The sequence below is a fragment of the Fusarium falciforme genome, chromosome 7, assembly GCF_026873545.1.
Source record: "Fusarium falciforme chromosome 7, complete sequence".
Taxonomy (NCBI): Eukaryota; Fungi; Ascomycota; class Sordariomycetes; order Hypocreales; family Nectriaceae; genus Fusarium; species Fusarium falciforme.
In genome coordinates, this window is record NC_070550.1 from 436,853 (window position 1) to 464,422 (window position 27,570).

The 27,570-nt window shown below is 23.3% G+C and overlaps 2 protein-coding genes across 2 annotated transcripts; both read left to right on the plus strand.

Moving 5' to 3' along the window:
- Window positions 1-9,709: 9,709 nt before the first annotated feature.
- NCS54_00882200 (Hypothetical protein) lies at window positions 9,710-10,669 on the plus strand (the record flags this gene model as incomplete). Its single annotated transcript, XM_053154190.1, has 1 exon — window positions 9,710-10,669. The coding sequence occupies one exon, from the start codon at window positions 9,710-9,712 to the stop codon at window positions 10,667-10,669; it is 960 nt and encodes a 319-aa protein (XP_053010165.1).
- Window positions 10,670-13,013: 2,344 nt separating this feature from the next.
- On the plus strand, window positions 13,014-14,630 carry NCS54_00882300 (Hypothetical protein; the record flags this gene model as incomplete). Its single annotated transcript, XM_053154191.1, has 2 exons — window positions 13,014-13,037; window positions 13,971-14,630. The coding sequence occupies 2 exons, from the start codon at window positions 13,014-13,016 to the stop codon at window positions 14,628-14,630; spliced, it is 684 nt and encodes a 227-aa protein (XP_053010166.1).
- Between the last annotated feature and the right edge of the window lie 12,940 nt (window positions 14,631-27,570).

Consider the following 27,570-nt stretch of genomic DNA (forward strand, 5'->3'; position numbering starts at 1 on the left):
CTTTTTATACCTCCTATTATAAATATAAAAAATCCTCTTTAATATATTTTTTCTTAAAATCTAGATAATTAAAGTCTTAATAGATATAATTTACTTAGAAATTATTAATAATAAAAACCCTATAAGTAAGAGTATATAAATAAGCACTAGAGATATTTATTAATATATTATATAAAAGGCTATAATAAGTATATTCTTTATAGCGATCTAACTTCTTAGGTAAAGCTATATAATAAAGGCTATAGGAATAATAAAATAAATAAGATATAATTTTAAATCTAAAATAATTAATAATATCGCCTAGTTTAATAATAGCTAATTACTTCTTAGAAAGGGGAGAATAATTAGATATATTAATAAAAGATTTTTATAAGTTAAAGATTAATATATATACGTGAAATAACCAAAGTCATAAATATAGCCTTAGGGATAAGACTAATAGAGGGGAGATATTATATTATGGCCTAGGAAACCTCTAGGCTATATAACTAAAAGGACTTATATTATTATACTAATTAGGAATAGATTAGAACGGATTATGCCCTATAGGCTATAATCCCCTTTAGTTTAGTAAATAGGATTATAATAGCTTAAGCCCTATAAGTTATAATCTATTATAATCTAACTTATTATATAAAGTATATAAAATATATTTATTATACTTTCTTATATAATAGCTACCTTAGCTATTAATATAACTTAGTTATACTTAATACCTTTAAGTATATTACTAGATGTAACTTATACCCCCTTTGCTTAGACTATGCCTAGTACTCTCTACTAATATAAACCTAGCACGACTGGTTTATCCCTTGGGAAACACATAATTATTATAATCAGGCGCTATAGTAATAATATTACTTAAAATATATAATATATTACTAAATAAGAGCTATTAATATATAATAATTATATATTTCCTAAGGGATAAACTAGTTATATTAGGTTTATATTAGTAATGAGTACTAAGCATAGTCTAAATAATAAAAAATATAAGTTATATTTAGTAATATACTTAAAGGTATTAAATATAACTAAGTTATATTAATAACTAAGGTAGCTATTATATAAGGGAGTATAATAAGCGTATTTTATATACTTATAGTTAATTTCTTAGACTAATATTCTCTAGGTTTAATTTAAGGTAAGACTAATATATTTAATATTTAGTCCTAGGACTAATACAAGCGACGTTTAGTCCCTTTAGTCCCTTGCTTAGTTAGAGTATTTCTGCTATACTTCCCTGCCTAGCCTATGCTATAGTTATAATATACTTCGACTATATTATTATTTGCTATAGTAATAAGCTAGCTTACTAGTAGATTATCTATAAATATCTCTTCTTATAAGTCTATTATAATATATAGACTAATAAGAAGTCCCTTTATTATAGCTTTATAACTATACTATAAGTATTTCTTTTTTATTTTATTTTTAGTATCCCAGCTAAGATTAATATATCTAGTTCTCTTATAATATCCTCTTCTTAATAGGTTATAAGCTTTATAGAAAATATATTAGAAGTTTTTTAGGTTTTATACTTTATTTTTTATTATATTATAGGACTAATTTTACTTTATTTATTTTATTATAAGATAATAGGCCTTAATGGCTTGATTAAGGTAAAATTATAGATTAAAGGTAGGTCTCTATTATATATAAGACTTTAATTTACTAAGCCTTTTATAATAACTTAGCTATAGAGCTTTTAGGAGGTCTCTATATATATAATAACTAGCTAGGGTTACCCTAATTAGTTAGCAGATTTAATAGCTGCCTTATATCCTTATAATTACCTCCCCTCTAGAGATCTTAGTCCCTAAGATCTTTAAGTAAATAAAAAAGCTTTAAATAATTCCTTTAAGTTCCTTAGTCTATAAATAAAGCCTTAATAAAAGCTTTTTATTATATTATATTAAATATTTAAAATTAATTTTTATTCCCTTTTTATTATAATATAAATAATTAAAATACTTTATTAATCTTTTAATATTATTAGCTTTATTAAAGCCTTATTTTTATTTTAATTTATTAATATTTATTAAATAAATAATATTTATTACTTAATATATTTTATTTTAATTTCTTTTATTATAATAATATCTTATTTTTTAATTAAGGTTTTTTTATATATTTTATTTCTCTTTAATAATATATTAGTTTTTTTTTATAATATTTATTTTTAATATTATTATATATATTTTTAGGCATTATTATATTTTTAATAATAATATTAATTTTATTAATTAATAAGCTAATAATTACTTATATTTTAATTATCTTACTTATATCTATAAAAATACTTACCTTATATATATTATTAATATTAATAATATTATTTATATTTATTATAATTATTATACCTAGAGATATAATACTATAAGTTTTCTTAGTTAATTTATTAGCTTTATATTATTAATCTCTAGCCTAGATTCCTAATAAGCTCCTTAGTATTACTTAGTAATATTAAAACTTTTATATTATCCTTTAAGAGCGCTACCTAATTATTATTAATCCTTTAGTAAATATTAGCCTAATAACCTCTTATATTACTATTTAGCGCTATATTATTACCCTTAATAATTATAATATTACTTAAAATAATATTAAGGATTAATATATTAATCCTACTAAGAATATAAATAATTAAATAATAGCTAGCTATTAGCTTATTAAGCTTATTTTTTCTTATAAGCTTTAGTTTATTTATATTTTTATAATTATAAGTTATTTTTCTTTTTGCCTTATATTTCTTATTAATTTAGTATATAAGCCTAGGTTTATATAAATATGATTAAGATCTAGGGTCTTATTAATATTACCTAGCCCGCCTATGCTTATAATAATATTAAGCCTTATTTTTTTTATTATATATTAATTTATTTTTAATCTATTAAGATTATAGCTATCCCTAATAAGAGGAAAACTTATTTTTTTTATTATAATTTATTTTAATTACTTATTATATATATTTTTATTAATACTTTAATTAATATTTTTATTATTATTTATGCTATAATATATATTAGTGCTTTTTTTATTCCCTATAGTATAAAATGCCTTATTAATAATAATAATAATAATAATAATAATAATAATAATAATAATAATAATAATAATAATAATAATAATAATAAGAATAATAATAATAATAATAATAATAATAATAGTAATAATAATAGCTCTAATAATAATTTATTATTTATTTCCTTTGCTTTTAAGAGAGCTTATATTACTTATATTTTTACTTATAGTAAGGCTAAGGCTAAGAGTAAGGGCCTAATAAAACCTAGGCTTATTAATAGTAATAAGTCTAATATTAGTCTTTTTAATCCTTAAGTAATTATTTATAGTTATAATTTTTATTTTCTATAATTTATATTTTATAGGTTTTAGCTTATATTTAATAATAGCTTAGTAATAATTATCTTTTTATAGTCTTATTAAGTTATAATCTTTATTATTTATTCTTCTTATTTAAGTCTTTTTTATAATTAATATTTTTATTTTCTTATAAATATTTTAATTAGGTATTAACTAGCTATTATCTTATTTCTTATAACTTCTTTTTATAACCTTATAATACTTCTTAATTATTATTTTTATATTTTCTAAGTAATAATTAGGCTCCTAAGTATTATATTCTACTAACTAGCCTTTTTATTTAATAAGGTAGAATAATACTTTATTAATAAGCTTATAATTTATTATTTCTTTTACCTCTTATTTATTAGGCTTAGCTTTAAGCTCTAATAAGGCTTTTAATATTATAATATTATTTAGTTAATTATTTTATAGTTTAAGGAATAATATATAAAATATATTATATATATATTAATAGATTTCTAATAGCTTTATAATATAGGCTTATTTACTATACCTTATAAGGATTTTTACTTTAATAAATCTTAGAGCTAATTTAAGGTATTTAAACTTTTAATTCTTTATAAATACTTTAATATATTATCCCTAATAATATACTTATAGCTTATACCTTATATTATAGTATTTAGATTAAGATTTTAAAGTATAATATTAATAATCCCTTATTACCTTATATACTTAGCTAAATATCTCTAAGCGCTTAGTAATACCTTAGATATTTATCTTTACCTCTAAGGGAATATATTTAATATACCTTAGGTAATACTTATATAATATCTTATTAAGGGAGAGCTTAATTCTTAAATATTAGTTATTATTATATATAAAGGTAGCCTCTAAGAGTTATATTACCTAATAAGTAGGCTTATCTCTTATATATATTCTTAGGTATTTCTCTAGGGTCTAATATATTTACTTTATTTACTTATTTATCTATAAGTAATAGGCGATTAATAATTAATAAAATATTACCTTTTTTTTTATTAAGTTTACTTAGAATTTATTAATAATAAGTTTATCTCTATTACTTATAATGCCTTTAGGTATACTAAAATAGCTTTTTATATACTTATATAATAATATTACTAAGCTTATAGCCTTAAGTTTCTTTATAAATAAATTAAATATTATATATTTTATTATATAATATATAATAACTAATATAATATTATAACTCTTATTATTATTATATATACTTTTTAATAAGCTAATTATAAAATTAAGGCTAATTTCTTAAAATAAATATAATAAAAGTAATAATAATTAAAATTTATTATATAGCTTATATCTTAGTATATAAATACCTTAATATATTAAGTAGCTCTTAATATACTTATAGATATTATTTATTATGCTTAGTTAATAGAATTTCTTTTTTACTAAGTCTAAGGTCTTTTAGGTACCTATATATCTTACCCTTAGATTATTATAATATTAATATAATATCTTTAACCTTAAGGCTTTTTATTCTAAGATAATTAATTAATCTTTATATTATAATAATTTAAGTCTATTAATAATATAGCCCTTATATTTACTAGTAATTTTATATATCTTATTTTTTAACTCTCTATATTATTAATCTTAGCTTTATAGTTCCTTAATTAATACTTTAAACTTCCTAGAGGATAATAAGAGAAATATTATTTTACTTTCTATAAAGTATTTTATAATAAGGCATAAAATATATTACTCTAAAATAATAAACTTAGCTATAAGTAATTCCCTAGAGACTTAATTAGAGCTCTTTATTTCCTAAGTAATCTATGGTATAATAATCTCTTTTTACTTAGCCTTTTAATGCCTAATAATAACTATAGATATAATATAATAAATACTACTCTTTAGTATATATTTACTATAAGGGATAAAGCTTTTTATTATTACTTTAATAGCATATATATATATAGTTATAACTTAGGTCTTGCCCTTAAGGCTAATAATAATATATTAAAGCTCTAATAATAACTTATATATAAGAGCTAACTTTTTAGTTAATATAGGGAATATATTTTTATATAATATTTCTCTCTTTATATAATCTAATTACCTTAATAAGGTATTAATAAGGTTTTTATTCTTAGGCTAATATTAAATATTAAAATTAAAAATAAAGAATTTATAGACTTATCTTATTAGTTTACCTCTTAGCTCTTTTAGTAATACCTTTATAATACCTATAAGGGCTTAGTAGTTAATAAGGATTAAGAATTTCTCTAAGAGGCCTTATAGGTAATAACTCTAGTATTTAAGGCTATTAATTATAGCTAATAACTCTTATTGCCCTATAGCTTAGTATTACTTTATATCTTAAAGCTTTTATAATTAATAAGTAATAAGTTATTATTAAGACTTTATTAATTAAATAAAGATACCTAAGATTACTTTAACTAATATATTTATTTTAAGCCTAATTAGTCTTAATAAGTCTTAATAATAAAGGATAATTATAAAATAAAAGGTATATTTTAGGCTTTTAAAGGTATTATTAGTTTTCCTAAATTAATTAAAGTTTTTGGTTTTTTTCTTATTTTTATTACTTTTTAATTATTTTATTAAAGGGCTTATTATTACTAAGTAATATATAATAAACTTCTAATAGAAATTATAAAATCCTAAAAAGATTTATATATCTTTAAAGGAGGTTAATATTAATTATTTCTTAATTAAGTTAATATATAAAGGTTCTATCTAAATACCTTCTTATATAATAATATATCTAAGGAACTTAATACTTTATTAATAGAAATTATATTTAAATAGCTTTTTATAAAGCTATACCTTAGTAAGCTATTATAAAACCTCTTATAAATAATAAGTATATTCTTCCTTAGTCTAAAAGTATATAAGAATATTATTTATATATAAGATATAATATATATTAAATAAATTAGTAAGTAATTAATAAATATATACTTAGAAGGTAGCTAATATATTTATTAATTTAAATAATATAATAATATACTTAAAGTAGTTATATCTTATATAAAAAATAATCTTTTAGTAGTCTTTTTTATTAACTTTAATCTTATAATAAGTATTATAAATATTAATCTTAGATATATATTTAGCTTTATAAAGCCTATCTAATAGGTTCTTAATAAATAAAAGGATATAATAATTCTTAATTATTACCTTATTTAGCCCTCTATAATCTATATAAAGCCTTAGCCCTTTATCCTTCTTAGGGATAAAGAATATTAATATATTAGCCCTATTTATAGAGTATTATATATATCTATTCGCTAGGTTTTTTATAATATACTCCCTAAGGGCCTAGTATTATATCTTATTTATAAGGTATAATAAATTATATAAGGGTTTCTTTCCCTTAATTAAGTTAATTTTATATATAGCTTCTATAAGTATTAATATATATTTTATTACTTATTTATTAAAAAACCTTTTTAGTCCTTTAAGTTTTAAAAAAAGTTTCTTAAGTATTTTTATAAGTATACTTATTTTAGCTTTATATACTTATTAGGTAATTTCCTTTAAGGTAAAAAATATTATAATATTTAATATTATACCTTTTTTTTATTTTTAATAATTTCTTAGATAAAAAATATTAAATTAGTAATAATAATTATAATATAATATTATTTATTAATAATATAATTAATTATTATATTTTTTTATCTTATTAATAATTATAATAAAATAATATTATATAAATTATTTTTAAATTCTAACTTAGCTAATACTTATTATATTTTTTATAATTTATTATATAAATTAATAAAAAAAAATTAATTAATAGGTATTTCTTAGGTTTATTTTTTTTCTTTTAAAAGACTTAAGCCTAAGGGCTATATAATTACTTATTAGCTTAAGGCTAAGCTTTTATATAAGCTTTATATTAATAATATTAATCTTTATATTAATATCTATAAGGACTTTAATTTTTTTTTTAATTACCCCTTAGAGAATTAATATAAAAGCTATAATTATTTTTCTAATTAATATTTATTTTTATATAAATAAAGATAAAAGTTTAGGTTTAATTTTTACCCTTTTTAATTTTTTAATAAATTAAGCTCTTAGGCTTTAATTTTACTAATCTTTATTAATAGCTTACCTCTATTTCTAAGGTAAGTCTAGTTTATAAAAAAGTTATTATTATTAATATATATCTTAATATAATATACTTAGGTCTTATAGCCCTAATAATTATATTTTCTATACCTAGGCGATAGCTTATTTTCTTTTTATCCCTAGTATAGCACTAATATAGGCATATTTAAACCACTTATATAATAATAGCCTTATTTTAATATAAGGTATAAATTATATTTACTAGAGGAATCTCTTTTAAAGCTTTTTCTATAACTTAGGCCACTAAGGAAATAATACTTTTTACCTAGCTATTTACTATTATCTTAGAGGTATTTCCTCTTAGGATAGCTATTTTAATTAGTAATCTAGATCTAGAAGCATTTAGCTTCTTATATAATATAATAAGCCTTTTATATAAGGTATTTTTACCTCTTAAGCTCTTTCTTTAGTTTATTATATAAATTATAAAAGAAATAATAAGCTATAGCCCTATTATCTTCTTAGTCTTTTAATAAGCTCTCGCGAAGTATATATTAATAAGTAAAATATTATATTAATGCCTTATTAGGCCTTTAAGCTATAGTTATAAGTTAATCTCTTATTTATTTTTCTTAAAGCTCTAGGTTAATATATTATTTCTATATAAATGCCTTAAATTCTTCTTATATAGGTTTTTCTATTAAGCCTATAGCATAAGTATATTAATTAATTTATAATAATTAAATAAGCTTATTTATTATTTATTTAATTTATTACTTTAGTATTATTTCTATATAAAGCTAATTACTTATATTAATTACCTTAAGCTAATTATTAATATTAATAGTAATAGCCTCTTTAGTTAATATCTTATAATTATATCTAAATAGCCTTTTATAGTCCCTAGGCTAAGTATTAATTAGTTAATCTATAAGGTATTCTAAGATCTTTAATAAAAAAGTCTTTTATTTTTTTTTTTTTTATTTATCTCTTTTACCTTTATTTTTTATACTTATAGCTCTTTCTTAACTTATTTAATAAGATTAAGGCTAAGGATAAGGATAAAGAGGAAATTATTAAGATTAACTTTTATCTTCCCTTTAGCGAGGTATCTCTCTTAGTATAAGATCTTACTAATTATAATAGTTTTAGCATCTATTATTAATCTATATCAAGGAGGTTTATAATACTTACCTTATTTATTAGAAATAAGTTATTATAAGGCTAACTTATAAATAATAATAAATTATAATACCTTTTAGTCTTTTAGATTAATTCTTTAAGGTTTTTTAAATTAGGAAAGTTTAATATAATATTTCTTAGGTTATTTTTTATAATAAATCGCGAAGTAGATAATTATTCTAAGAAATAATAAGGTTCTCTTAATTCTTTTATCTTAATTTCGCGCTAATTATCTATTAAGAAGAAGTTAAAGAATTATAAGATAGTAGGCCTTAATAGCTTAATTAGGGTAAAATCATAGATTAAAGGTAGGTCTCTATTATATATAAGACTTTAATTTGCTAAGCCTTCTATAGTAGCTTAGCTATAGAGCTTTTAGGAGGTCTCTGCATATATAACGACTAGCCGGGGTTACCCTAATTAGTCGGCGGATTTAATAGCCGCCCTATATCCATATATTTATCTTAAAGCCTAGGATAAAGCTTATTAATATATCTTAATATACCCCTTTTTTATTAATATTTAGATTATTATTTTAATAGGCTTTAAGGAGTTTTTTTAAAAAAATATAAAGTTTATTTATTAATTTATTACTAACCCTAGCTAACTTAAGACCTTAATATAACTAATTAACTACTAAGATTATTAGGGTATATAGGCAGCGGCTATAATGCTTCCTATATAGCTAGTAGTAATTAGGATTACTTCTTAGACTTCCAACGGGCTTATATAAGCAGTATCTCTTTAAATTAGGTATATTTTCTATGGGAGATATAATAATAACTCTTTTCTTCTTAAAAATCATATTTAAAGGCATTTAAATTTAGCTTTAAAGTTAGTATACTTATTTACTTAATATTATAGCTATAATAACTTTATTATGACCTTCTAATAGGTGGGGAAGGCGGTTAGGGCTATTGCCCGTTGAGGAATAGTTATAAATATAATAGGGTTTTAGGTATAAGATGGTGGCTATGCTAATTTTATGCGATAGGATGTCCCTTGCCGAAACGTGATTCATTTTGAACCCCGTTTATGATCAGGGCCTTAAAAAGCCATCGATCAACATTGTTCAGGCGAACTTGACCCAAAAATCATTGTTGCCGATATGTATCGCTTGTTTTTCTCTTCACTTCCCATTGCTGCCCTCCTTTTCTGGCAAGCATTACGTGACACCCAGGCGTCGCTTCTCCGCCAAGTCTATCAATTTCCTCATGGTACCTGGGTCGAGAATATTGCTGTTCGACCAAATGGGAATCTCTTGGTGACACTAGTGAACCAACCCGAGTTGTGGGAAATCGTGTCACCCCATCAGCCTGAAAGCACCCGAGCGCACCTCATCTACCGTTTCGACGACGCTGGAATGGCAACAGGAATTACCGAGATCACTCCCGATGTTTATGTGGCTCTGACACCCAACCGTGTCTGGGAGATCGACTTGACAAAAGCAGCTACCCGCACGAGGCTGATTGCTAACATTGACAAGGCTGGATCCCTAAACGGAATGACGCTGCTAAACCAGCAAGAGAGGACAGTCGCTACTGCCGATTGCCAGCTGGGCGTTGTATGGCGCCTCAACACCAAGAATGGCAGCCATACTGTTATGCTGCAAGATGAATCAATGGCAGCAAATGTTGATCTCGGCCCCTTGCTTGGGATTAATGGCCTGAGGAAGCATCAGGACTATATTTATTACGTCAACACCCCACGAGGACTATATGGACGTGTGCGTGTAGACGCGATCAATGGCTATGCCCTAGGTCCCTATGAGATCATCAGCAAGGGAGTCATGGCAGATGACTTCGTTATCAGCCCTCGCGGCGTTGGGTATCTGGCAGGAGTTGCGGAGAACGCCATCTTTCGGTCTCTTCTCAATGGGACGCAAGAGATGGTTGCAGGAGGTCTCGGCCGCACCGCTGTGACAAGGCCTACGTCGGCTGCTTTCGGACGAAACGAAGATTCGAATATTTTATACATTACCACTGGAGGAAACACGAGTGATCTAACTACTTACAACGGGAAGGGGGAAATTCTGGCCTTGAAATCCAATCCATTAGAAGAAATGTGAAATATCTACACGATGGGCATAGTTCTAACTTACAGGTTGCTAGCCATCTCACCTTCAACAAGCAAGTGCCAGGCGACGGCCTCAAGTCCCCAGAATCATCCTGCAAACATGCAACTCAGCCTTGTAGGTTCTTGTAGAGCACTATCCTTGAATTGACTTCTTCTCCTATCCTTCACATGCGCGATAGCCACTGCTCTTTGCCACGACATCGTAGAAAGGTATATGCGGCTGGCAATGAACCCAGTGCCATGATCATGGGAACATTTCTGGTCACCCGGCGGTTGGGAGATGATGGGGTGTAAATGGGTCAGTCGTACTCCTTGCGCCCTTCTGTAGTACATATTTTTAGTTGTTTCCCAGTCGGACGCTGAAAGCTTTACGGTAATGCGTTGTGTATCAACAGCATTATCACCTCTATCCAGCCCCGAGTTCTCTACCAGGGAGTAGATGCAAGCCGAGACGCTTCCTCGCTGCTTGGGTTGGTACGTGGTTAGCCAAGAATGCTTTGCTGCTATTTAGTCATATTCACGAATATCTTGACATGAGGCTAAGCGGCAAGAAGCCCACTCGTGCTGATATGGTAGTTAATACGTTCTGTCAAAGTAACTAGATAACAGAGGCAAGCAGTTCCTCGTATATTTACTATAGAGCGCGTTGAATCTATAGTAAGAGTGTGCAATGAAGAGTTCGCGTCGGGAATGTGGATGGGGCCTAAAGGTGAGAACATAGGCCACCAGTGGAACGAAAACTCAACCTCACAAACAACATTGACCACATCTCCATCTATCTCTAGGGGCGCCTTGATTCATTCATCTATGCTCTAAACTAAGGAAGCTGAAGCCAGTCTCTAGGATATGGAGGACTTCATCCAAACCGACTTGGATAAGAGGCTTACCTACTCTATACTCTCAGAACACTCGGCGAAACAGTGCAGAAGTGTTTCATATTCATAAGACTCTCCTCTCTTTCGATCGGAATAAGAACGCGACCGTTCCATTGTTGAACTTTTGGAAGCCACTATGACGTGTTTTGTCCTGGTTCAGAGGCTGATTGATTGCTACCATCCGAGTCAGTACAATTTGGCGAGACGGACGAGAACGGCGCGTTGTGTGCGCAGGTTGTCGATTCGATCTTGGCCGTGAACGCAATTCTATCGGGCTCGTTATTTTCGATCCCGACGTCGGGATCCACGGGGTCCAACCTTTTCGCCTATGCCCGACAAACGCCATGACTATATTCACACTCGCGCCCTATCTTTCAGCAGAGTTGGCAGATAGGCTTTCATTCGTCACGTTCGCGGTGGCGCTTCCTACATGTGAGACAGCCTTTTCAACTTCAGCCACCTCACCTTTTGCAAGCCAAAAGACTGGGAAGAGAATGGAGGTGCTTGCTTACCTTGGCGAGAGAGACTTCCCAAAGTATGCATGATAATAACTGCTAGCTCTTGTTGCCGTATCAAGCAAGTAAATAAGGACAAGCGACAGCTTGTCAGCTTTTAGAGAAGCGTGGCAAGGAAAATCATTTAATACAAGATCGTGGTCCGGGCAGATAATAGTCGGTGCTAGTGCCAGCGCCGTTGAGAGGAATGGCAGACGCTATCTCAGTCAAGATTATGGAAAGTATGGCGATTACGGAGCAGATAAATTTAAATCTCACAAAGCAAAAGACTGGCCTTCCCTTGGCTTGTGTGCAGATAGTCCCAACCAAGAGGGCCGCGCCGATGCATCCTAGTTGAGACACGAAACATCAACAAAGAGACCTTTCGGGGGTTTCCCGCTGCGAGAAAGGATGACTTGCTCACCTCTCAGGGCAATCATGTACAGATGCCTTGGTTTAAGCTTGCTTGGGCCTCCATGAGGCCATAAGGCCGGCCCCTGAGACTTCGTATTCACATCTATAGACTACGCCATGTCTACAGACGTTGTTCTAATCGTGTGTGCGTTTAAATTTGAATGGATGAATGATGTTATTATGTTTCAGGGGGGTTATTCGCAAGGCATCTCTTGGGTTTTAACAAGCCCAGGGATCCTTTGGCCACCCTGCACGGTATCATTCGGCCCCCCCGAGTCTAAGAAGACAATCTACTGATAAATTGCTACTACCACGGCTACCGGCGCTATGCTGCAGCAGAAACACCGAAACGAGTAATGAGGGCCGCAGTTTGCCTGAGACCACGCGCCAAGTTAGAATTGGGTGTGGTTCCCATCACTCTAGGGGGACGTAGGGGATCGGGGGAGATGGGGCCTGAACATGGGATACCGCGGGGTAACAACAGGTGAGTAGTGCAAAGTTTGCAGACTCAGAGAAGACCTACTTGCGACCCATGCAATTCTATCACACGGTTATGCTCGTGGCGTTTGTTGAGCGGGTAAGTATGGCATGGTGAAGTCAAAGTCCCGAATAAAAGCCTAACATAACGGAGCCTATTGTGAAACTGGCGTACTCTGTTTTTTTGTTGGTTCGGGAGGTAAAGGTTTTAATGAGAAGGAAGGAGGCCACTATGTTAGCATTGGGATATAATATTATGATATATTAATATTATTTTGTATTATAGTTGAAGCCTAGCCCTTGATGGGATAACTGAGCTAGAAGACCCAAGAGAAGGAGGACTTGGTTCGCGAGGCTTGGATGAGTCAAAGCCAAAGACCGGCCTTTTGGACATATTCCTTCAACTACACAAGTCACGTCCTTGAGAGACACAAGAAGACAATGCAAATCCCGTTTCATGCGCGTATTAACCCATGTCAATGAGCTATATCAGGGTCACTTCACCTGTGGTTAGGTATATATTGATCCTAGGGCTGAAACAATGTGTCGTCCTTTTCTACCAACGAGCCTGCAGAGTCGTCTGTCGCCTGAGAAACAGGGAGGCAACATGTCTCCAGCTGTGATCCCTCTGGCCATCCTTGTTTGCAGCTGAGAGAGTCTAGACCAGTGATTTCGCCATTGTGCAGGGTAAGTTAACCGATCGAAGTGGGATCACTTGCAGGGGTGCAAGAATCGACTTGTCTGGAATGTCTGGAACAAGGGTCATGATTCAATAGCGTCGAAATAAGCGAGAACATTAACGGACTTGGTACTAGAGTTGAAAAGCTGAGCCACCACTTGTGGTGTTGATGCTCCTGAGTTACCGAAAGCCCCAGAATACTAATATGCCCATTGCTCGGGAGCAACAACTCATATTCAGATCAAAGATTGCCTATACGCTTTTATTAGCAAGCATTGAAGTTAAAGATTGAGATTTTTATTCGGCCTCGTCTCTCTGTGGGCTTGTGCCTTGGCCTCACCCACTCCCTCCCAGGCGCTCTCCATCTTTGACGACGATGCTATCCCTGTTGTGGACCAGCCAGACCTCAAGCACTTCAACGTCACCAGGATCTCTAGTCACTACATAGATACCAAGGGATCAAGCATCGAAAAGCGCGCACTCAAGCTCGATTATGTCTTGTACGATGTCGCGTTCAACGGCCGCAATGAGGGCAACTTGGTCCCGTTTCGGGTCACCGGGCAACTACTTGTCTTTAAGCGCATTCCGGTTGTCAATAGTCCAAATGGCGCAAACCCCGTTGATGTCGTCATCAAGGTCGGCAACCCGGCTGGCAATCCCGTCGCCGGAAGCATCCATTACGTGACCAACCGTTACCTAAATGCCTTCCTTGGCGGCATTCGAGACGGATCACGGACCGATTTCGCGCGTGTTTCGATCAAGTCAGACACGATCAAGGTCTCGGCCGACACAGCCTTCTCACTCATCAACGCGCTCTCGGTTTTCAATGCCAGAAGCGGTTTCTTCGCTGACGTGTATAATGCGTATAGCGGAGGTTTTACGCTGACGGTCAAGAATGGCAAGATGACAGGGAGGGTTGGCTTTATGGGGAAGCAAGTCATTTCTGGGGCATCGCCGCCATATCGGGCTAGGGTTGGGGGAAAGGCTAAACAGAAGGGTAGGATTACGCTCTGAGAGAGAAAATATTATAAAGTAAAGCTATTTATATAAATAGATTTAATATATATATAACATACTTTATAAGCAAGTCTCTTATATAAGCAGGTATCTTAAAAATCTTAACCTTTTATATTAAAATAATAATAAAAGTATTATAAATTATTTAATTAATTAAAACTATTTATTATATTTTCCCCTAGATATTTTAATTATTACCTAATAAGTCCTTATATTATAATTAGGCTTATTTTAAATATTATAATATTAAATACCTAGTTATATTAACCTCTATAAGAAAATAGGTCTTAATAGCTAGATTAAGGTAAAATTATAAATTAAAGGTAAGTCTTTATTATAAATAAGACTTTAACTTACTAAGCCTTTTATAATAGCTTAGCTATAAAGCTTTTAAGAGGTCTTTATATATATAATAACTAGCTAGGGTTACCTTAATTAGTTAGCGAATTTAATAGCTATCTTATATCTTTATAATTACTTTCTCTCTAGAGATTTTAGTCCCTAAGATCTTTAAGTAAATAAAAAGGCTTTAAATAATTCTTTTAAATTTCTTAGTTTATAAATAAAGCCTTAATAAAAGTTTTTTATTATATTACCTTAAATATTTAAAATTAATTTTTATTTTTTTTATTATAATATAAATAATTAAAATATTTTATTAATCTTTTAATATTATTAGTTTTATTAAAGCTTTATTTTTATTTTAATTTATTTTAATTTATTACTTAATATATTTTATTTTAATTTTTTTTATTATAATAATATTTTTTTTTTAAATTAAGGTTTTTATATATATATATATATATTTTTTAATAATATATTAGCTTTTTTTTATAATATTTATTTTAAATATTATTATTTATATTTTTAAGTCTTATTATATATTTAATAATAATATTAATTTTATTAATTAATAAGCTAATAATTATTTATATTTTAATTATTTTATTTATATTTATAAAGATATTTACTTAATATATATTATTAATATTAATAATATTATTTATATTTATTATAATTATTATACTTAGAGATATAATATTATAAGTTTTTTTAGCTAATTTATTAGCTTTATATTATTAATTTCTAGCTTAGATTCTTAATAAGCTCTTAAGTATTACTTAGTAATATTAAAACTTTTATATTACCCTCTAAGAGTATTACCTAAATAATATTAACCCTTTAATAAATATTAGCCTAATAACCTCTAATATTATTATTTAGCCTTATATTATTACTTTTAATAATTATAATATTACTTAAAATAATATTAAGAACTAATATATTAACTTAGCTAAAAATACTAATAATTAAATAATAACTAGCTATTAGCTTATTAAGCTTATTTTTACTTATAAGCTCTAATTTCTTTATATTCTTATAAATATAATTTTTTATTTCTCTTATTTTATATTTTTTATTAACTTAGTATATAGGCCTAAGTCTATATTAATAAGACCAAGATTTATAATCTTATTAGTATTACTTAGCTTATTTATACCTATAATAATATTAAGCCTTATTCTCTTTATTATATATTAATTTGCTTTTAATTTACTAAGATTATAGCTATCCCTAATAAGAGAAGAGCTTATTTCTTTTATTATAATCTATCTTAGTTACTTATTATATATGCCCTTATGAATATTTTAGCTAATACTTTTACTATTACTTATATTATAATATATCTTAATACTCTTTTTATTCCCTATAATATAAAATGCCTTACTAATAATAATAATAATAATAATAATAATAATAATAATAATAATAGCTCTAATGATAACTTATTACTTATTCCCCCTACTCCTAAGAGAACTTATACTATTTATACTTTTATTTATAGTAAGGCTAAGGCTAAGGGTAAGGGCCTAATAAACCCTAGGCCTATTAATAATAATAATTTTAATATTAATTTTTTTAACCCTTAAGTAATTATTTATAATTATATTTTTTATTCTTTATAATTTATATTTTTTAGTTTTTAGCTTATACTTAATAATAGCTTAATAATAATTATTTTCTTATAGTCTTATTAGGTTATAATCTTTATTATTTATTCTTTTTATTTAAGTCTTTTTTATAATTAATACTTTTATTTTTTTATAAATATTTTAGTTAAATATTAATTAATTATTATTTTATTTTTTATAATTTTTTTTTATAACTTTATAATATTTTTTAATTATTACTTTTATATTTTATAAGTAATAATTTAGCTTCTAAGTATTATATTTTATTAATAAGCTTATAATTTATTATTTTTTTTACCTCTTACTTATTAAACTTAGCTTTAAGCTTTAATATAGCTTTTAATATTATAATATTATTAGCTAATTATTTTATAATTTAAGAAGTAATCTATAAAATATATTATATATATATTAATAGATTTCTAATGGCTCTATAATATAAGCTTATTTATTATGCCTTATAAGGATTTTTACTTTAATAAATCTTAGGGCTAATTTAAGGTATTTAAACTTTTAATTTTTTATAAATATTCTAATATATTATCCCTAATAATATACCTATAGCTTATACCTTATATTATAATATTTAAATTAGGATTTTAAAGTATAATATTAATAATCTCTTATTAACTCATATATTTAGCTAAGTATCTCTAAGCGCTTAATAATACCTTAGATATTTATTTTTACCTCTAAGGAGATATACTTAATATACCTTAGGTAATACTTATATAATACTTTATTAAAAGAGATCTTAATTATTAAATATTAGCTATTATTATATATAAAAGTAGCCTCTAAGAGATATATTACTTAATAAATAAGCTTATTTTTTATATATACTTTTAAGTATTTCTCTAGGGTTTAATATATTTACTTTATTTATTTATTTATTTATAAGTAATAAATAATTAATAATTAATAAAATATTATCTTTTTTTTTTATTAAGTTTACTTAGAATTTATTAATAATAAGTTTATTTTTATTACTTATAATACCTTTAAGTATATTAAAGTAGCTTCTTATATACTTATATAGTAATATTATTAAGCGTATAGCCTTAAGTTTCTTTATAATTAAAATATTATATACATTATTATATAATATATAATAATTAATATAATACTATAGCTCTTATTATTATTATATATACTTTTTAATAAGCTAATTATAAAATTAAGGCTAATCTCTTAAAATAAATATAATAAGATTAATAATAACTAGAATTAATTATATAGCTAATACCTTAATATATAAATACCTTAATATATTAAGTAGCTCTTAATATATTTATAAATATTATTTATTATACTTAGCTAATAAAATTTCTTTTTTATTAGGTCTAAGGTCTTTTAGGTATTTATATATATTACCCTTAGATTATTATAATATTAATAAAATATCTTTAACCTTAAGGCTCTTTACTCTAAGATAACTAATTAATCTTTATATTATAATAATCTAGGTCTATTAATAATATAGTTTTTATATTTATTAATAGTTTTATATATCTTATCTTTTAGCTCTTTATATTATTAATCTTAGCTTTATAATTCTTTAATTAATATTTTAAGCTTCTTAAAAAGTAATACAATAATATTATTTTATTTCTATAAATTATTTTATAATAAGATATAAAATAAATTACTTTAAAATAATAATCTTAGCTATAAGTAATTCCCTAAAGACTTAATTAGATTTCTTTACCTCCTAAGTAATCTATAATATAATAATCTCTTCTTACTTAGCCTTTTAGCACCTAGTAATAATTATAGATATAATATAATAAATACTACTCTTTAATATATACTTATTATAAGGGATAAAGCCCTTTATTATTACTTTAATAATATATATATATATAATTATAACTTAGGTCTTACTCTTAAGGCTAATAATAATATATTAAAGATTTAATAATAACTTATATATAAGAGCTAATTTCTTAATTAATATAAGAAATATCTCTTTATATAATATTTCTCTTTTTATATAATCTAATTACCTTAATAGGCTATTAATTAGGTTTTTACTCTTAGGCTAATATTAGATATTAAAATTAAAAATTAAGAGCTTATAGACTTATCTTATTAGTCTATCTCTTAATTCTTTTAGTTAATACTTTTATAATACCTATAAGGGCTTAGTAATTAATAAAGATTAAAAACTTCTCTAAGAGGCCTTATAAATAATAACTCTAGTATTTAAGGCTATTAATTATAGCTAATAACTCTTATTACCTTATAGCCTAGTATTACTTTATATTTTAAAGCTTTTATAATTAATAAGTAATAGGTTATTATTAGGAATCTAGTAATTAAGTAAAAATACCTAAGATTACTTTAATTAATATATTTATTTTAACCTTAATTAATCTTAATAAGTCTTAATAATCAAAGATAATTATAAAATATAAAATATACTTTAGGCTTTTAAAGGCATTATTAGCCTCCCTAGACTAACTAAAGTCTCTAGTTTTCTTTTTATTTTTATTATCTTTTTATTATAGCCTAAGAGACCTCTAGGCTATATACTAGGAAGGACCTACCTTACCCTACTAATCATAATAAATTAAGATAAATTATGCCCTATAGGCTATAATTGCCTCTAATTTATTAAGTAGGATTATAATAGCTTAGGCCCTATAAGTTATAATCTATTATAATTCGCCTTATTATATAAAGTATATAAAAAATACTTATTATACTTTTTTATATAATAACTACCTTAGTTATTAATATAACTTAGTTATACTTAATACCTTTAAATATATTACTAGATATAACATATATTTATTATTACTTAGATTATACTTAGTACTCTTTATTAATATAAACCTAATATAATTAATTTATCTCTTAGGAAATATATAATTATTATATATTAATAGCTTATATTTAGTAATATATTATATATTCTAAGTAATACTATTACTATAGCACCTAATACTAGATCTTCTTTTACCTCTTATAATAAGTTATTTATTACCCCTTAGTAAAAATAGCCTATAATTAAGCTAGCGAAATCTAATATCCTAATAGATATAAATAATAATAATAAAAAAATATATTATCTTAGTCTTATATAAGAATAAAATCTATAAACTTAGGAATAAATATAATTACTTAATTACCTAATATAATAAGCTCTTAAATAATATATAAAATATTACTAAGATTACTTAAGAATAACTTATAAATATAAAAATATTTATAAATAATATATAAAAATACTTTTATTAAGCTATAAAATAATAATAATAATAATAATATTAATAAACTATTAATAAATAATAAAACTAAATTAATTAACTTATTATATTTTAGGCATAGTAAAATAACCTAATATAATAATAAAACTATAACCTAGGTAACCTAATATTTAAATATAATATTATTAATATAACCTATAAAAATATTAATAAGATTATTAAGCTTAAAGACTTAGAGCTATTTAATAAATAAGTTATTTATATTAAGATATTTCTTATATCTCTCAGGGCATATTAATAATATTTCTTTACTTAGATAGCTAATACTAAAAGTAAGGTCTTATATATTAATACGTATCTTATAAGTAATATATTTATATAGTTTAAGCCTCAGCTATATAGTTTTTTTTAAGAATAAGCCTATTAAGGAAACCTAACTTTTCTTTATTAAATATAAAAACTTTAAGAATATACTTAAATAAAACTTTAAAATTATTAGTAAAAAATAATAAGCTATATAGAAACTTAAGAACCTATAATAAATAAAGGCTACTTTAATCTATATAATTAAATTTATATAAATTACTTTATTCCTTAATTAAAAAATAAATACCCTTTAAATTATATTATATAAAAGACTTAAAGTTAAAATTAACAATAAACTCTATAAAATAAAAAAACCTAATAACCTCTAAGATTATATTAATAAAGCTATTAAGATTAATAATTAATAATTTAAGTAATATATAGGAAAGTCTAATAAGGGATAAATTTAAAGTAATAAAAATAATATTAATTAGTCTTAAAGATAAAAATAAGCTAAGGGTAATATATTTTATAAAACTTATATAGGACTTATAAATCTTAGAATAGCCTAGAAGGATAATAAAGATATTAAGTATTATTATTATTATAAAAAAGGCTATAAGGCTAATAAATATTAAAAGAAATAATAAGATATTAAGAAAAAGTATTATTAATTAAAACTATAATAAAACCTTTTAGAAAGTAAGAAATACTTAAATATAATTAATTAAGATAGTAATCTCTAGATAATTATTTATATTATTAAAATACTTAGAATAATATAAATAAGATATAATAATATTAGCGTAAAGTAAAGAAAAATTATTATGCCTTACTAAGCTATTTACTTAATAAAGAAATAAGCTATTAATAATTATATAATTAGTAATATTATAAAAAAATAACTCTATAGATTAATTAAACCCCTAAAAGCCTCTTAGTTATACCTTATTAACCTAGATATATAAAACCCCTTATTAGAGCTAAATAATAAAAAAAAAACCCTTATTAACTAATAATAAATTATTACTATTACTTAACTAAATTAGTATTATAAACCTATTAATTATAGGTAATATACTAAGGGAGCTTAAGTATAATAAGAAATAAATATAAATAAACTATAAAGGTAATAAAGGGACCCCTATATAATACTTTAGGAAGATAACTATAAAATCCTTATTAAGGAAGGAATAAACCTATGCTATTAGGATAACCTAGACGTATAATATATTTAGCTAGTAAGGGAATAATAAAATATAAATAAAATAAAAGATATTTATATCTATATATACTATAAGGAAATAGCTATAAACCTAAGATAGACTAAATATTATTATAACTTATAGGATAATTTATATATAATATTTATATATTTATAATATAAAGAAATCTCTTAGGTATTATATAAGGATTATTACTATAGTATATATATTATAAATAAATAATAAAATGATTATTTTTTAGTTTAATTACCTTAACCTAATATTAAACCTTACTTAGCCTATAAAACCTTTTAATATAAAGTAAAGGAATAATATAAAAGACTTAATATTATTATGCTATGGTTTTACTTAACTAAAGAAGGGACTATTAGCCTAGAATAATAGATTATTATCGCTATATAATAAGCAATAATAAAGTAAAAATAAATACCCATTAGAAGCTGCCTTAATATAAAAGCTATATTATATTATAAAGAAATATATTTATAATATAAATAATAGGTATTAACTATATATAATTAGCTAGAATATATAATAAAGAAAGGATTTAATTTCTTAATTTATTAAGGAAATATTTTTAATAAGAAATAATATAAGGGTATTTAATTATACCTTAGGAAATACTATAGACCTATAGATAAAGTCTTATGAGAATATGCTGATTATATCTAATATAGAAACCTTAATGAGGTTTACTTAGAAACCTAATAACTAGAGTATACCTATAATAATAATAAGGCTATAAAGTATAGTTATTAAGAATAGATTAATAGCTAAATAGATAATTATACCTATAAAGCCTATAAAAATATGTAATATAAATTTAATCATTATAGCTATATAATATTAAAAAAATAAATACCTTGTTTAATATAAGGTAATAAATAAATAAATATAAGAAAGAATTATAATAGAAGGCCCTTTACGTTATAAATAAAGTATATAAGTAAAGATACTTAGAATTAAAAGTATATATTAAGGGAAAATAATTAAATATTTTAATAAATAATAAAGCTAAGTAAAATTATTTTAACCTAATAATAATAAATAGGCTTAAGTTATTATAAAGGTATAAATAAATACCTTATTTAATTATTAACCTAGAATGAACCTCTTTTAATTGTAATAACAAAGTTATTAATAATAACCTTAATTACCTTAAGGTTTTTATTAAAAGAAAAAACTAAGGGATAATATTTAATAATATATTTAAAAATATTATAATCTTATGCTTAGGTACCTATAATTATAATATTATAACCTATATGTTAATTAAAGAATTAGCTAAGTACTTATTTTTAATAATAAGGCGCCTTTTATAATAAATAATAACTTAGGATATAATATAAGATCTTAAACTTTTATTAAAAATACTACAAAAACTAAGAAGAAATAAATATAAAATACCTCTTTACCTAAAGGGATATAATATAAATATTATAATAAATAGAAATAATAAAATTAGTAAATAATTATATATATTATATAATAGTTTTATTAATTAAAGAAAAACCTTAAGTAAGCTAAGAAAATATTAAAAGAGAAATAACTTTAGAATATTTTATTATAATATTATATCTATAAGAAGCTTTTTATAAAAGAACTTAAAATAAATTTACCTAAATATATATATTATAACCTAGAAATTAAGTTTATTAATAAGAAGTAACTTAGCTTTAATAAACTTTACTAACTTAATAAATTATAATTATTAATATTAAAAGAATATATTAAAGATATATTATAAAAAGGATATATTAAGGAAAGTAAGTTATGTATTAAATATTTTATTATATTTATTTTAAAGAAAAATAAAAAGCTCTTATTTTATATTAACTTTAAAATATATAATATTATTATAATTAAAGATTATATATTATTACCCTTTATTAATAAGTTAACTTTTTAAAATAAAGTACTTTATAGCACTTAACCTTAAGTGAGCCTATAACCTTATATAGATTAAAAAAAGATATAAATAGAAAATTACTTTTTATATTAAGTATAGACTATATAAGTACCTTATTATACCTTTTATACTTATTAATATACCTATTATATTTTAATAAATACTTAATAATATATTAAGAGAATATCTAGATATATTTATTATTTATTACTTAGATAATATCCTTATTTTCTCTAAAATATAAGAAAAATATATAAAATATATCTATAAGGTACTATATATACTATAAGATATTAAGTTATTAATAAAACCTAACAAAAATAAGTTTTATTTATTAAAAGTAGAATTTCTTAAATATATTATTTCTTATAATAAGATATATATAGACCCTAAAAAGGTCTTAGTAATTAAAAAATAAAAAAACTAATAAATATTAAAGAAATATAGGCCTTCCTTAGTTTTATTAATTACTACTATAGGTTCCTCTAATAATTTAAAAAGATTATTATATTATTAATTAATCTTATAAAAAATATAAAATATTTATATTTAAAGATAAAATAAAAAAAGCCTTTAATATAATTAAAGAACTTATCTAAAATAGATTAATACTTAAGATATTTAATATATTTTAATAAATTAAACTTAAAATAAATACCTTATGCTTTATATTAGGCGCTTAGATTAAATAATAAGATAATAAATAGCTATTATACCTTATTATATTTTTATAAGTTATATAAAGTAAACCTTAATTACCTTATTTATAATAAAGAATTCCTTATAATAATTAATACCTTTAAGAAATTCTAATATTACCTCCTTAGAAGTAAATATTAAATTAAGGTATATATAAATTATAAGAATATTACTTACTTCGCGAAAACTTAAAAACTTAGTAAAAAATAACTATAATATATTAAATATCTTTTAGAATTAAATTATATTATTATTTATATTAAAGGAATAAAGAATAATAAGGTAAATAATATTAGCTAATAACCTAACCTAGATATTAGGAAAATTAGAGTAAAAGAATAACTCTTATAGTTTATGTAAGAAAGATACCTTAAGTAATAAATAATTATTTATATTAAATAATAATTATTATTATATTACTTAATAAATAAATAGAAGGATAAGATTATTATTAATATTACTCTTAGAAAACTTAGAAGACTTATAATTAGATAAATAAACTAAGTAAGAAGCTAATAAGAAATAATTATATATTAAAAATATATCTTTATACCTTAGAAATCCATAAAAGAATTTATTAAATATTATTATTAGACTATAAAATATAATAAGAAACGTAATAATAGAGATTTCTAAGATATAATATATTAATACTTTATATAGGAATGCCTTAATATAAGACTAGATAATTACTTTAATTATAAAATATATTATAATAATATATAGCTAGGGAATAAGGACTTATTAAAACTATATAAATATAATTAAGTTATTAAGATATCTTATAGTATTATTAGAAGTAACTTATACTATAGAATAAGGAAATTTACTCTTAAAGTAAATCTAAGAGTATATCATATAACTCTTAGATAATAAAAAAATAAATAAGTACTAAGTCCTAGATAAACTATAATATAATTTTTATATATAAACTAAGGCATAATATTATAAACCTTATAGGAAACTATAGCTACTCTTAGTCACAAAATAATTATAAGACTTAATTATTATAGACTTTATTATTAAATTACTCTTATTAGAAGAACTAGCTATTAAAAACTTTTATAATAATATTCTTATTATTATAAATAGACTTATAAAATTTTCTTATTTTATATCTTATAGAGAATTAAGAATAATTAAAGAATTTACTTATTTTTTTTATTAATATATTACTAAAATATATAATATATTACTTAAAATTATTATTAATTAAGGATTATTATTTACTTTAAAATTCTAATAAAGCCTTATAGGATACTTAGGGATTAATTATAAACTCTCTATTATATATTATAAAGAGATAAATAAATAAATTAAATATATAAACTAAACACTAAAATAATACCTTTAATATTAATTTAATTATAAATAGATTAATTAAGTTAAAAAACTATTAGCTATATAGCTAGCCTATAATATAATGATAAATAAAAGTATAAAGATTATATTAGCTTATATTAATTTTAGACTTATTTTAAATACTTATTAATAAACTAAAGATATAATTATTAACCTTAAAGTAATTCTTATTAGTAATTAATTATATAATTTATATAAAGAAATAAAAATAAAACTTAAATTTATTAGAAATAAAATAATAAATTATATTAATAAGAAAAGAATTAAGGGATTAATCTTTTTAGAGAGAAATATAATTTATTTTATAATAAAAAAATTAAAATAATAAAATAAAAAATTTAATTATAAATATATTAGACCTTATAGGGTTAAGTAAAAAATCTTAAAATATAACTATAAATTAGATTTATCTCCTAAGGTTAAGCTTTATTTAATCTTTTATATTATATTACCTAAATTAATAGAAAATATTATTTAAGTTAAAACTAATAATAAATTAGAAATAGAGATTAATAGACTAGGAGAATATATTATAGAAGTTATTCTTAATATGAATAAGATTAATAATAAGATAATATATTTTATTAAATAGAAAGATTACCTTAACTCTAAATATATATAAAAACCCTTAGAATACCTTATTAATATATATTACCTTTTAAAAGATTTTTATTAATAATATTAAAAAGAAAAATAAACTTAAGGCTAATAGCACTTTAATTAATAATATCTATAATACCTATAGACTATATAGCGATTATAGCCTCTAACTCTGCCTTCTTAGTTACTTCTAGCTTATCTAAGGAATAAAGACTATAAATAGCTATCTTAATACCCTTAGTATATAATTAGCGTTTTTAGCGATAAAACTAGGTTAGAAAAGCTAAAACCTTATTTACCTTTACTTAAGCTTTTTATGCCTCTCGCTATAGACGCAAAAAGTCCTCTTTAGTATGCTTTTCCTTAGAATCTAAGTAATTAAACTACTAGTAAATATAATTTATTAAAAATTATTAGTATTAGAAAACCCTATATATAAGAATATATAAATAAGTATTAGAGATATTTATTAATATATTATATAAAAGGCTATAATAAGTATACTCTCTATAGCGATTTAATTCCTTAGGTAAAGCTATATAATAAAGGCCATAAGAATAATAAAATAAATAGGGTATAATTTTAAATCTAAAATAATTAAGTATTACCTAGTTTAATAGTAGCTAATTACTTTAAAGAAAAAATAGAATAATTAGATATATTAATATATGATTTTTTTAGGTTAAAGATTAATATATATATGCGAAATAACCTAGGTCATAGATATAGCCTTAAGGATAAGACTAATAGAGGGGAGATATTATATTATAGCCTAAGAGACCTCTAGGCCACGTAATAAAAAAGACCTACTTTACCTTATTAATTATAATACATTAAGACAGATTATACCCTATAGGCTATAATCCCCTCTAATTTATTAAGTGGGCTTATAATAGCTTAGGCCTCATAAGTTATAATTTATTATAATTCGCCTTATTTTATAAAGTATATAAAATATAAATATCATACTTTCTTATATAATAGCTACCTTAGCTATTAATATAACTTAGTTATACTTAATACCTTTAAGTATATTACTAGATATAATTTATACCTATTATTACTTAGACTATGCCTAGCACTCTCTGCTAATATAAACCTAGCACGACTGGTTTATCCCTTAGGAAATATATAATTATTATACTTTTAGTTATTTTATTAAAGGGCTTATTATTACTAAGTAATATATAATAAACTTTTAATAGAAATTATAAAATCCTAGGAAGACTTATATATCTTTAAAAGAGGTTAATATTAATTATTTCTTAATTAAGTTAATCTATAAAGGTTTTATTTAAATACCCTTTTATATAATAATATATCTAAGGAACTTAATACTTTATTAATAAAAGTTATATTTAAATAGTTTTTTATAAAGCTATATTTTAATAAGTTATTATAAAACCTCTTATAAATAATAGGTATATTGTTTCTTAGTTTAGGAATATATAAAAATATTATTTATATATAAGATATAATATATATTAAGTAAATTAATAAGTAACTAATAAATATATACTTAGAAGGTAATTAATATATTTATTAGTCTAAATAATATAATAATATACTTAAAGTAATTATATTTTATATAAAAAGTAATTTTCTAATACTCTTTTTTATTAACCTTAATCTTATAATAAGTATTATAGA